At 43.3% G+C, this 13,696-nt stretch overlaps 1 protein-coding gene across 1 annotated transcript; it reads left to right on the top strand.

Annotated features, from left to right (window-relative positions):
- Positions 1 to 1,062: 1,062 nt before the first annotated feature.
- On the top strand, positions 1,063 to 12,851 carry ifnlr1 (interferon lambda receptor 1). Its single transcript, XM_042107116.1, has 6 exons — positions 1,063 to 1,547; positions 3,107 to 3,224; positions 7,537 to 7,712; positions 8,471 to 8,782; positions 9,291 to 9,418; positions 10,047 to 12,851. The coding sequence occupies exons 1-6, from the start codon at positions 1,505 to 1,507 to the stop codon at positions 10,998 to 11,000; spliced, it is 1,731 nt and encodes a 576-aa protein (XP_041963050.1). The 5' UTR covers positions 1,063 to 1,504; the 3' UTR covers positions 11,001 to 12,851.
- The last annotated feature ends 845 nt before the right edge of the window (positions 12,852 to 13,696 follow it).

The following is a 13,696-nucleotide window of genomic DNA, read 5'->3' as shown; positions in this document are numbered from 1 at the left end:
TTTTTTCTAAACTCTTAACACAGCAACACACCTACATTCAAAATGCACAAAAGTTCTCTTTTACACTAACTCTACCAAAACACAACAAACCTGGTTCAAAATCAAGCCATTCTCTCAAAACACCAGCACAAGTCTTCTGTCCACAATCATAACTAGTAATCGTTACTAGTACCTGCACATCATAGATCATATGAAATTCATTTTTATGAAATCCATCTTTTTTTTTTCAAAAACCAATTTCCTTTTACTGTAAACTGTTTTTACTGTATTGTGTCTAGCCTGTGACAAAAATCTCTCAAATTGTTTTGGGAGAAAAATAATTTTGGGAGAAATATCTGTGATTGCGTACAGTGATACATAAATGAAGACATGAAGACATCTTGAGCTCAAATCTATGGAAATTACAGTGTTATTTTATCCTGATCAACAAAACTCAGTTCTATAGTAAGATGGGAGCCGCAGTGTGTCTGTTTCTTCTCAGTTGTGCTGCATTTATGCTTTGACTAATGTGCAAATTGCAATTATTTTAATTCTGAAATTAATTATAGAGAGAGAGCGCAAGATAGATAGATAAATAGATAGATAGATAGATAGATAGGTAGATAGATAGATAGACTGATAGAGATTAATGAATGAATGAATGAATGAATGAATGAATGAATGAATGAATGAATGAATGCTTATGAAAGACAATAAATGAAAAGAAAGTGAAAGCCAACCAGTCTAGGGAGTTAAGATCACAGTGCTTCTACCTGTGCCCATGAGTGATTTAGAAGTTACAAAAAATGCCTTGCGTGCCCACACACACACATGCACACACACACACACACCCCTACACTTACATGTGTGTGTGTGTTTGTAATATGTTTTTCACCTCACTTACTGCTAAGCCTCTCTTTTACTCTCCGTTTCCTTCTGGGATGGTTTTCCGCTCAAATGACAAAAGCCTGAAAAACAGGCCTGTACTGTATGTAGGCTAGTACACCGCCGCCGACGTGACCGTGCAGTCTGGAGACGCCTCAATGGTGGGAGGAGGCATAGAGAGTAAAAAAAAAAAGCAGAAGGCGGTGATAACGGCGGTCCAAAGTTCACGTGCAGCTGCCGTAGGTACACCTGTGGATGAGTGGCTCACACACCTGAGCTCTGAGTGTGTGTGTGCGTGTGTGTGTGTGTGTGAGAGAGAGAGAGGAAGAGAGAGAGAGAGAGGAAGAGAGAGCGAGAGCAGTTGTGAAGAAGAGAGGTCTTTGCTCACAATCTCAGCTCACAGAATCCAGTCAGGAGGGTCGAGTAAAGGGGCCAACATGAGCTCACCTCCACCTGTGCCTCAGTCGGCTCAACACACCTGTGCGGATTTACACTGCTGGATTTACTTTTTATTGTCTTGAAGTGGAATTCAGGAATTCAGCAATCTACTTTATTGTTTTGTGTATGAGTGTGTGTGTGTGTGTGTGTGTATGCGGGGTGTCCATCATCAGCACACACCAAGCTCCCTCAGCTGTTGGATATGTGGCTACTGGCATTTCTGGTCTTGGCTTTCTGCTCTTCAGGTGAGTGCTGATTGCTCTTTGACACAATGCTCTTTGTAACCTGATATCTGAAATGTGGCCACTGAAGATTCATGTTTTAACTCTTTTCTGTGTCTCTGTAGTACGTTTATGGAAGCCACATACTGCACAGTACTGTATATAGTGGTCCATTGTCATGTCTCACTTCCTCTGGAATAAAGACTATCCAGTATAGTGGGTTATGGCCCTATGCCAGTTACATTTAAAAACCCATGCAAAGTTCCTGCCCCTGATGTGATCAAAACTAACCCCAGTGCAGCGCAGAGAAACAGAAAGAATGGTGACATTCATGTTTATCATAGCAGGATTAACATGCATGAATAAAAAACTGATGAGGATAATGGCTGTCAAAATGAGTCTGGTGTTGGCCTGGTATGGAATGTACCAGAATTGGATTCCTAGATGAGGAGCAGTCACCTGCAATCTTGGGTGAATGATTCATTTGTTTACGTTTACTGTTTTCTTTCATGACATTCTGGCAAGCACACACATGTGTGTGTGTGTGTGTGTGCGTAGGGGTTGGGGGGGGGTATTAAGAGAGGAGGGTTGATGTCTCTGTGTGTGTTTGGACATGTCTTTGCACCTTGACCAACAGAAAAATCGAAAGAGGACCCCCCCCCTCCCACCCCCCACGGAGGCGATTTCTGACATTGACATTGAAGATGAAATATCAAGTGTTTTGTACCTGCATGCCCTGGTGAAACAGTGAAAAAAAAAACAATAGCATTCTTCATATCGGCTAGAGAGCGCATTCTATCTTAATAGATATATTAATATCTTCAGCCTAACTGCACTGAACATGAATGACACTTTCTCTCTCTCTGTCTCTCTGTCTCTCTCTCTTTCTATCTCACACACACACACACACACACACACACACTCATGTACACACACACTCATTTACACACAATACACACACACAAAAACACACACACACACACACACACTCATGTACACACACACACAACACACACACACACACATGCAGCAGCTGAGAGATATAAATGGAATACACTTTACCCAGGGGACCCAGAATGCATGGCACTAGCGCCGGGTGCCGCTGTCACCTGCAATGCGAAGACAAATGGCAGGGCGTCAGAGATCAAGGCTGACTGTTACTGATCAAGGACACATTTGCTTTTACCCCCCAGTCTATCTGCTGATAGATATGGCCATAGGAGGAAGCACTGTGAAACTGTTTATGTCAAACAGACATACCCATGTGAAAAACAGTGTTTATGTCAGGCATACCCATGTGAAAAACAGTGTTGACAAAGACAAAACACAACGCATAGTTGTGGCAGCATCCCAAACATATTTGGTCAAAGTAGCCATGGGGACCCGGATATGTTTCCGATCCACCTCCCAACCCCATCTCTTCCTCTCACTTCCTGTCTCTCTTTATTGTCCTATCAAACAAATGTGAAGCCCCCAAAACATACATAACACTTACAAAGTGCAGAGGGAATTAGAGATAGAGGTCGGCCAATGCAACACATACAGAATTTATTTTCTGACGTCCTCCTCTCCTCTATCTGTAGGTCACGCAAACACTGTAAAGGTGTACTTTCACTCCGAAAATTTCCATAATGTGCTGCACTGGGATAAGTACGACTCTCCAGACAACCACAGCCAATTGTACAGCGTGGAGTACACTTTGTGAGTATCAATGCTATGTTTGTTAAAATGTAAAACATTTCCTACTTAAATAAGGAGATCTACACGGGGTATGGGAATCTCACATGTTAACATGAGTGTGATTCAAACACAGGTATGCACTGCATAATGAGAGAGTGTCTGTGTGTTTGTTTTCTGTCATGTGTGTTTGAGGGGGGTGAGGGTGCGTAAGCTAGATAGAGAGAGAAAGTGTATGTATTTGTGATTACGGTAAGTATATGTTTGTGTGTGGGTGGTCTTCAGCATGCGTACTGCAGGTTCCTTGACAGTAATTAATCGCAAACAGCTGACAGACGTTGGCGGACTGTAGACAGCAGTTGCACTCAGTCCCGTGCTGTCCCGTCTGACAGCCATCTTAATTAGCGGTCTTGTAATAACTCTGACAACTTTCAACAGCACTATTTGGATATTGGTAATTTACCTCTTAACAGATGGCTAGTTCCTCGAGGCCCAAATGCTGTATCTCAAAATGTTGGCAAAATTGAAACTAAACTTTTCCTGCCACCCCATGAGTCAGATCTGCAACTAATGGATTCTTCCTAAGCCCAGATTCAACCCCTTTTAACTTCCAACATCTCACTGCATAGGTTTCAGTAAGTTTATTTTGATTAGTTGTGTGAATGGGTCTGTGTTCTGCATTGTTTGGGATAAGCCTGGCATAATAGATTCACACTTGTGTGGTGTCTTTTTCCACCAAAAGCAAACTTTTTGTGTCCTCGCCTGGCTCTTTCTGGGAAGTGGTGTGAACTCTCGGAGTGTTCCTCATCAGGAATTCTGGCCACATCGTTCCAAGACTTTGATCCCTGTTCCTTGAAGTTATTCGCACAGCCCCACAGTCTTGCCGGATCACTGACAAAACAGCAGCACTCGTCTACAGCAGAGGAGTGTCGTGTCCTTTTCTTTTCTTCTCTTCTCTTCTCTTTTCTTTTCTTTTCTGTTTTATCAGAGTGTTCAGCCAGTGTGGCAGCCTTTCTCCTCTTTCTCTCTCTCTTTCTCTCTCTACCTATTCTGCTCCTTTTCTCTCCCCCTCCCTCTTGTCATCCTCTTTTGTCTCTATCGCTCTTTCTGTGATTTCCTCTGTGTTTGTACCCCTCGTTCTCTCCTACTCTCACATCACATTCTCTACATCTCTCTATCTGTCTGTCTGTCTGTCTGTCTGTCTGTCTGTCTGTGTGTGTCTCGCTCTCTCTCTCTCTCTCTCTCTCTCTCTCTCTCTCTCTCTCTGGAGAGGCGTGATGTGTGAAATGCCACTGAAGTCCTTTCCCTGTCCCCACATATCTCGCCTGTATTAGTCACAGCTGTGATCAGTGAGCCCTGTCTCCAGCCGAATATCAGGGAGCTGGGGCTTTAGTCTGATCAGGAGAGAGAGAAACACAGGAGGAGGAGGAGGAGGAAGAAGAATGGTGGAAGATAAGAGACAGAGACAGATATAAGGTAGAAATACAAAAAATGACACAGAATACACAGGTGGGGACATAAATACAGAAAAAAATCGAGAGGTGGAGAGAGAGCAGGCAGAAAGATATGGAGAGAGATATGAGGATGGAGGGGGCTAGAGATGGAGACGGAGAGAGATGGAGCGAGTACAGAGAGAGAGAGAGAGAGAGAGAGAGAGAGAGAGAGAGAAAGCAAGCAAAACAAAAATTGTCTGAGCAGAAGATGTGTCGAGTGTGAGGGAGGAAGTGGTTATGGTGTTGGTGGTGGTTATGGTGGTGGTGGTGGTGAGGGAGGAAGAGTGATGGTGGTGGTGGTGGTGAGGGAGGAAGGGTGATGGTGGTTATGGTGGTGGTGGTGGTGAGGGAGGAAGAGTGGTGGTGGTGGTGGTGGTGGTGGTGGTGAGGGAGGAAGGGTGATGGTGGTTATGGTGGTGGTGGTGGTGGTGAGGGAGGAAGAGTGGTGGTGGTGGTGGTGGTGGTGGTGGTGGTGAGGGTGGAAGAGTGATGGTGGTGGTGGTGGTGAGGGAGGAAGGGTGCAGAGGAAGAGACATTCAGGGCACACAGACACAGAGGGAGACATTCTGGCCTTCAAAGCAGTGGCTTATTCCGCTCTAATGTGGAACTGGCATTTCTGAGCACACGCCCCCCCCCCCCCCACACACACACACCTCTCTCTTTCTCCTCTCTCGACTCTCGCCTCTCTCTCTTTCTCCTCTCTCGACTCTCGCCTCTCTCTCTTTCTCCTCTCTCGACTCTCGCCTCTCTCTCTTTCCACTCTTCCCTTTCTCATCCCACCCTCTTGACCTCATCACCTTCGTGCTTCTTGCATTGTCCTCCGATTACACAGCTGTGTTCAGGACTGCGTTGTCTACCAAACACACAGCGCTGATGCCGAGACATGTTCTTGAGTTGTGTTAAGCAACTTTAGGGAAGGCTCTGTCTTTGACAGGTGAATCAGATCTCTATTGCACCGTTTTCCCCTACTGTCCTTTTCATTATGTGTATGTTATAGATATACTGTACCGTACTGCATGCTTTAGACCTGCGTGCAAAATTACATTATGGAAAAGGGAAGCAAAGTCCAAAAAGAGCATAAACATGCATTTCAAAACACAGTAAATCGTTAACCAAGGTTACAGGTTATGTTTGACTCATTTGTTTGTTTTGTTTATTACCTGTTTGCTTAGTTTACGGGTGTCAAACATACGACCTGGGGGGGGCCAGATCCGGCCGGCCAGCAGGTGTAATAATCATGATTTGAGAAGGAAGGGGAAATTAAATAAAATGGATTTTTGCATCGACTATGTGTTTTAAGTAGTATCTCTACAATGTGATAACTTAATTAAACACTACAGCCCATCCTCAGGATGGAAGAAACAGAAAAGGAAAAATGCAGTTTGTTGCACCAACAATTACTATATCGATGTTGTCATATACTGTCTATGCTGGTAAAAGAGAGAAAGACTGACATGGAAGGTAGGGCATTTTAAGAAAATAAGAGCAGTATATGACAGCAGGACATGATAAACTTTGTTTGCTCAGAAGTGAGTATAGTAAAGGAGTAAATCACCAAACTGATACCAGTGCAGAAAAATGATAATGACCATGACAATGATGGCCCCACAAGGTCTCATTCCTACAAATTCGGCCCACTGACCAATATGAGCCTGACAACCCTGGCTTAGTTAATTTATTATTGTTTTGTTTTTTTTGCATGCTTCTTATTTCTCTTTTAAAAAAGAACCAATCAGAAAAAGACAACTACTGTCATTTTTATTCTACGACTACTTATATTCTATAAGCCCATTACCACTCTCTGCCAGATCCATGTTTCATTCCCGATCACTCTGGGCACAATCTCGCAGCCCCGGCAGCAGAGAGAATAAATAAGGCGCCGCTGCCTCAGCGTTCCTTATGGGGCATGCTGTGGGGGTCTGGGCGGTAGGGGAGGTTCCTACTCACAGAGAATAAATGAATCAGCCATTTTGTCCCCCTCTTGGCTAATTACCTGTCCCGCAGCCCCGTGAGACGCCCAACGCACGGCATTCATCATCTGACGTCCCCGAGCTCTCACCTGGCTAAACTTTTTTATTGCTTATTTCTTATTACCATCACTTCACAGGGAACGAGGAGCCCGGCCCAGCTGGCATGTTCCCTTCTAGGTCTCAGGGTTCTTGGTTCCCTCTGAGGCAATCTCAGGGACTTATTTTTAGCCCATCTAAGAGAGTGATGCAGCAGCACATTAAAACGCTTGTCAGGTGCAGGATTGTTTTTTTTTATTTGTCCATAGATTTTGCTGGACAGGTTTATAGACCACAAGTATCTCACTAATTAATGCGCTGATAACAAATTATGTTTCCAGACTAATACAGAGGCTATATATAAAGCAGGTCCAACAGCGTCTCTACTTTTTAAGAAAAATTAACACATTTAATGTATGTGTAAAAATGATGACAGTTTTATAAATCTTTTATTGAGTCAGTCCTGACTTTCTCTGTTATTGTATGATTTGGCAACCTTAACCTTGCTGAGCAAAACAAGCCGGGTCGGTCTGTCAGTGTCAGTTTGTACACTGAACTTTTAGACTGTTGCCTATGTACTGCTCCTTGTCTATGTATGTTGTAATGCTGTCTCCATTGCTATTTTACTGTCTTGTGTGTTGTGTCGTTGGTTGTGTGTTTCTTAATACCTGGCTGCAACTTAATTCCCCTCTGTGGGATAATACATTTGACTTGAAGATGAACACACAGTGGGTGTATTCATTTGTGTTATTTGGCTGTCTAGTTTGTACTTCACTTCACTTGCTGCAACCTGAATTTGAAGCCTCTGTGAAGGGACTCATGTATGTCTATTTGAAGGTATGGCAGCGGACAAGTTTTCAAACCAAAGAATGAATGCCAGGACATCACAACTCTTTCCTGCGATCTCTCCCGGGAGACACCAATGTCCACACGTGATGACCAGTACATAGCACAGGTGAAGGTTGGCGGCAAGGTAATCGGACAGACAGAACGATTCTGGCCCTTCATGAAATGTAAGCCTTTCCTCATCCTCCCAACTTTTCATGCAGTCAAAGCTATACACAATGTGATTCAATGTATGACAACAACGTATACAGTAATGCCAAATTGTAAGATAAGAGTTTTTAAGAGTGTCTTTAAGAGTTATTTTACTGTCCATAATGCTAAACACAAAATTGTTTAGTATATCTTCATTATGACCGCCGCGCAGCGAAGCGGCGGTCATATAGGTTTAGTCAGATTTTTTTTTTTTTTTTTCTTTTTCGCATGTCCAAATTTCCGTCAAGGATTCCCGGGATACTGAAAGACCGGGGTAGACGAAACTTGGTGGGCCTGTAACCCCACATGGATAGCATGGAACCATCGTTTTTTGTTTTGATCTGTAGCCCCCCCGCTGTACTGGACCCCCCGAAAGGAGGGTAGGGCAGACACAGTTTTCTGTGAATATCTTGAGAACCGTAGGGCCTGGGATGACCAATTTTTTCCGTATGTTTGCCTCCAGGGGTCATGTTAACCCATTCCATGTGCACACATGTGCATAAACAGATACACACGCACACACATACATTCACAGTAAGAGAAGAGTAAGAGTAAGAGTGAGAATTGAGTGTGGATAATGCAATTTAGTGAGACAGTTAGAATCATATAGGCCTTTCAGCGTGATTTATTTTTGTGGAAAAAATGTGCTGGACTGGGCGGCGGTCATATTTTGTACCGCTCTGCGGTACATCTAGTTTATTAAATTTCTGTCTGTCCATCCTGTCTTTCACAGCTGAGCTGGGTGCACCTGATGTAGCTGTGACATTAAATGCTTCTGTTATGACTGTGAGAGTGGAACTTCCAATGCTTCCAAACAACAAGAGCCTGAGGAAGATTTTGCCCAAAACACCATTTTACACACTCATTCTCACACACAACAAATCAGGAGAAGCTATTACTCAAGAACAAACAAACACAACTGAACTGTTCGTCATCAGCAAACTGCACAGAGACACAGAGTACTGCGGCTCTGTGACCTATAACATCGACGACCTGAAGAGACGACCACAGAGCAAGGCCTTCACATTTTGTAAGACTTTTTCAGGTAAGTTGTGATGTACCAAATGGCATTAGGGTGGGAAATGATCTCCTTGATCAGCCTCAGTTTGTTCAAAAGAGCAGGAAAGAAGATGAAGTTTTAATCTCTTTGAAATGTCCTAGTAGATAGGCAATATGTGAAATAAATGTTACCTAAATGTAGGTACAGACTTATCAGTTGCTGCTGTCAGCTGCTGTAGTTGGGGAATTCCAGGGTTTCCTACTGTTAGCTCATTCATATGAAATAACTCTTACGGTCTTAGGGTAACCAACAAGGAAACAGCTCCTTGGTATTTCACCAAGAGGCAGAGCTCTACTATTCATGCAAGGCAGCCAACATTTTTCCTTGTCAACAACATGTCCCGGCTTGCTCAGTAGTATGAAGAGGACAGATCACTTCAAGGCATAGACAGTACAAAGAGTGATGTGTAGCTTTCTGTTAATGAGTTTGTTATGGAATTCTGTTGAGGAATTCTGGCTGAGGATTCTATTTGTGTTATTTGATCTGTCCACAGAGCCTGTGAAGCCAACGTCATTCCTGTTCCTCCTGCCCGCTGGGACAGTGCTGCTCCTGCTTGTTGCACTCCCACTGCTTGTTTGGCGTCTCCTAATAGGGAGGAAGGGTGCCACACCTGAATCACTGGTGAGGAGGCCTGTGTGGGGAATCCCCTTAACGGAGGACAAACTTGGAAAAATGCCCCTCATCATTTCTTGTCTGTCGAAATGGGGAAAATGCCCTGGCTATAGTATGCAAATTCAAAACAGGGTACACTTAGGGGAAATGAAAACAATTAATCAAATGGATCCTATTACAGAAGTACAAACATAAATATTGTTGATGTGGTGGTTTCTCTTTGCTTCATTTCAATTTTGATTTTCAAACTGTTGGAGGCGCAGACAACTGAAGATGGGTTGTTGTCTGAATCATACAGAGAAATTAGGTTTTTTAATCTGTTGAGCAATACCATCAAAGATTCTTTGGTTGCCACTGGAGCACAGTGATGTAATTTTGCCAAGTGCTTCCACAGTTAGAATTCCTCTTCTTTGATGAAAGCTTGTTTGCATGTTCATCTTAAACACACGTCACAGAAAGTTAGTTCCTATCCTTTCAGTAAATATGAAATAGCTCTCTGGATGTCCTTCATTCAGTGTTTATTATTAAATGAAAGAAATGTGCAGTGATGCTATTTAGGGCCATTGAGATTACCCATTTAGATTTCCTATAAATAAATCTAACTAATGTTCATTTCTATATTTCTGCCTTGAAACAGAATTTTGTCGACATCACCCCTACACCTCTGGCTACCAGTGAGAAAACTAACATTTCCAACCTTGAGCTACAACCAGAGGAATTCACCAATGTTGTCGTTGTGACGCCTGATAAAAAGATAGGATCCACGAGCAAATACGAAGGCTACGCCCCACAGGACACCCACCCACAGCCTTGGCACTGCCAGACGTACAACACCCAGCAGATGGCACCGCCTGAGGACTCCCAGGGCAGTGCCCTGTCCTCTCCCACCTACAGCGTGGTGGTGCGAGCAGACGTGCACAACAGCAGTGAGGACGAGAGCTCACCCACAAGCAAACGCCCGGGGGTCAGCCTCTTCCCTGTGAGTGGCCGACCCCTGGCACCAGGCTCACACCTGCACGGGCATCAGAAGGGTGAGGCCGGCGAGGGAGACCCCCAAAGTCCACAATCGGGGCCTCTGAAGCTGCAAATCTCCTCCGATGGTACGCTCCAGCTGCCCTTCCTGCACCACCTTCCCCGGGCTATCGGAGACCGTGACCCGCAGGAGGAGATCTCCGAGCAGACGGCCCTGTTGTCAGTCCAGCCTGAGACGGGAGGTCCCGGGGAGCAGTCCCTTTACCTTCCTCACCTCTCCAGCCTCACTGTGTGGGGGTCCCAGGAGGAGGAGTTGGAGGCGTGCGCGACGAACACCTACATCTCAAACGAGGTGATCTCGTCTCCACAGGGGATCACCCCCTACCGTCCCGTCCAAGAGCAGTTCTACCCTGGTCCCCTGGCCAGCACCTCCCAGACAAACTACAAACAGAACTGGATGCCTCCGGTGGTCCTTGAGAGTTTCAACGGGCCAGGGGTGAGTTTGCAGAGTGCCTGGGTCAACCCTGCAGAGGGGGAACAACAGGGAGACGGGGAGGAGGAGGCCCACAAAGAATTATATTTAAAAGGATGGAAGCTACAGATTCAGAGCTCAGAGTAATTCAAGGACCCTGACACTAACGAGATGCCAAGCATAACGAAGGTAATTGGATGTTCCAGTCCCAGAGACTAACGAGATGCTTTGGATGCAGAGGGGGTGGACATTCCGTTTTTATGTTTGTGGGAGAGTGAGAGAAAGGGCCACCTGTGCAGTAGACTGAACACATGTGGAGAGTTGTTGGTTCAAATGATGTCTGACAAAGACTGGACAGTCAAAGGTAGAGCCTACGGCAGGTTGTTGAAATATGAGCTCAACAGCCAATTAGATTACACCCCTCCATTCCATTCCCTTTGATGCAATGTGTTAATTGGCTGGAATTATTCACGGCTTGATCTAAGCCACATTGTTTCCCATTTACAGAACAAGGACTTTGGCTGAACAGGTGCTTGTGAGCACACACATAGAATGGACATCTATAAAACTGTGAAGAGTAATGAATCTGGCAAGAGAGCGTATTTGATTAGAGTCTCGGACCTTTAAGAGAGTGTACTGGACAACAGTCCCCTAATTAATAAGTATTTATCTAGTGTTTATATATATCGTAAATTATAGTATTTTGGGCAGTTATAACTACAATTACTGATATACTGGAATTGATGGGTAATACAGAGTGTTTCTAAGAATTACCCGATAATATACTATGTTTTACCATGTTTTAACTAGGTATGATAATTAGGGGACTGTGTAAGGAAGGGTTACCACATATGCTTTAGTAGGACAATCACAGTCCAACTGCTTGAGCATAATCACAGCTTTGCCACGTTGGAATCCTCTGGTTAGAGGTCTGTCTGATGTCTTGATGATTGGTGATATGAATTATTTCAATGTAACTGAGAGTGTGGGAACATTTTACAGTGACATTTTGCTTCAAATGTGGATTTTTGAGAAAATGTAAATCTGGAAAGGTTGGTACTGAGTGAAAAGTTTTGAAAGCAATATCTAAAAACCACACAGACAAAAAGATTGTGAGTTATTTTTTTATGATGTGATATTATGGTGTTTTGCATGTACAGTTCCAGTACAGTTCAGTTGTTCCAGTACAGTTTAAATCTGTTAAATCCTTGCAGAAGTAGCACTGCATGTTTGAACTGCTAACTCCTCACAAGAGCACACCTAATGATGCGTTGCCTATATTACAGAAAATCAGGCCACGTGTCAGTGTACAGACAGACATGTACAGACGTTTGACAAGCTTTTGATCATCACTCAATGGTACAGAACTCCTGTCATCAAGACATAACAGTGTAGTCTATATTTTTCCTTACCATTCTCCTCTCTAAGCACTTTGACTGAAGCTCAGCCTAACTGTAGCATTTGCATCCAGTGATTTCTAGTGATTTCCCCCCACACACACCCCTTTCACATGTTGTCCCATGTGTTTCATCACCACCACTGATTTATGCCATGGTATAGTCATTTGTGTATAAATGTTATTAAGAAAGTAATCCTCATTATTTATCCTTGATTTGTCTAAATATAGCACACCCTGCAACGACTTAAGACGTTGAATGATGCACTGAGTGAGGTCCCATTAGTGTAGCATTCCTAAGCACTGTTTTTCAGTCAATAGTGCATACTGCTCTTCCTGTAAACCCACTTGGTATTGATAAAGCTTATTTTTGATAATTTATTTTGTTCCTGATGTTTACTTGGCCATCTGTTTAAACTATTGTGAAGTTATTGTCTGATTTGCTGAATGTGCTGATTGTGCTGATTTGCTTGCAAAATTGAGAAGTTGCTAATACTGTATCATACTGAATCACACTTTATTTGGTTATACTTTACTTGACAGTATCGACATTAGAGTGACATGACACTGTCATGAACGTGTCATAAACAAGTCATAAACCTTTATGACATAACGCTTCTCTTATTAATTAAAGCAACACCAAAGAACTTTTCCTCTGTCGCACGCACGCTATTTGTTTATCCAGCACCGGCTTTGCAAATAACGATGTCCACAGACAAGGTAGAATATTTTGCATGACGTATAAAAGTACTGTACGATGTATTGCGACATCAGATGCAAGTCAAATTTGTAGTTTGTGGAAACATTATTTTAAGGTATAAAAAACTCTTTGGTGTTGCTTTAAGTGACATTCGTTTTTTGTCATAACGCGTTAGGGTTAGAGGTTAAGATTAGGGTTAGGGTTCATGTGTCATGACAGTGTCATGTGTTCATGACAGTGTCGTGTCACTCTTATGTCTATACTGTCAAGTGTTACCCTTTATTTAAGCACATTTTTGCTTCATTTATCTAGTGTGTACTGTGTGTGTGTGTGTGTGTGTGTGTGTGTGCGTGCGTGTGTGTGATTGCTGTTGTTGCTTGTGTTGACTGTGTGTGTTTTTTCTTGACATTTTATGCTCATGTCAATCACTATGATTAGTTTTATGGTATTATTTCTGGAAATGAAATGGGACGAGATTGTTGAGAACTGTTTGCTCTGTGATGTTGTCTCTCGTAATGAGGATATCTCCCATCCCGGTGTAATGAAGATTTTTTATCTCCCATCCCGGTGTAATGAAGATATTTCTCACCAGATACATTTCTCGCCCATTGGTGGTGTACAATCCAGTCTGCTGAAAAAGACTGCCTGAAAAGATTTTGTGATAACATTATCATGAAACCAGAACTCTGAAATGTAATACAGATTTATTTTTGTATGTCATACTGACAGCAATATTAACCATTGTGA

This window comes from Alosa sapidissima, chromosome 10, assembly GCF_018492685.1.
Source record: "Alosa sapidissima isolate fAloSap1 chromosome 10, fAloSap1.pri, whole genome shotgun sequence".
NCBI lineage: Eukaryota > Metazoa > Chordata > Actinopteri > Clupeiformes > Clupeidae > Alosa > Alosa sapidissima.
This window is presented reverse-complemented; position numbering and strand designations above follow the sequence as displayed.

Excerpts from the sequence above, each read along its gene's own strand:
- ifnlr1 (XM_042107116.1), top strand. The coding sequence starts at position 1,505 with ATGTGGCTACTGGCATTTCTGGTCTTGGCTTTCTGCTCTTCAG. Across the intron at positions 1,548-3,106 it reads CTTGGCTTTCTGCTCTTCAG|GTCACGCAAACACTGTAAAG; the intron begins GTGAGTGCTGAT and ends CTCTATCTGTAG. Across the intron at positions 3,225-7,536 it reads TACAGCGTGGAGTACACTTT|GTATGGCAGCGGACAAGTTT; the intron begins GTGAGTATCAAT and ends GTCTATTTGAAG.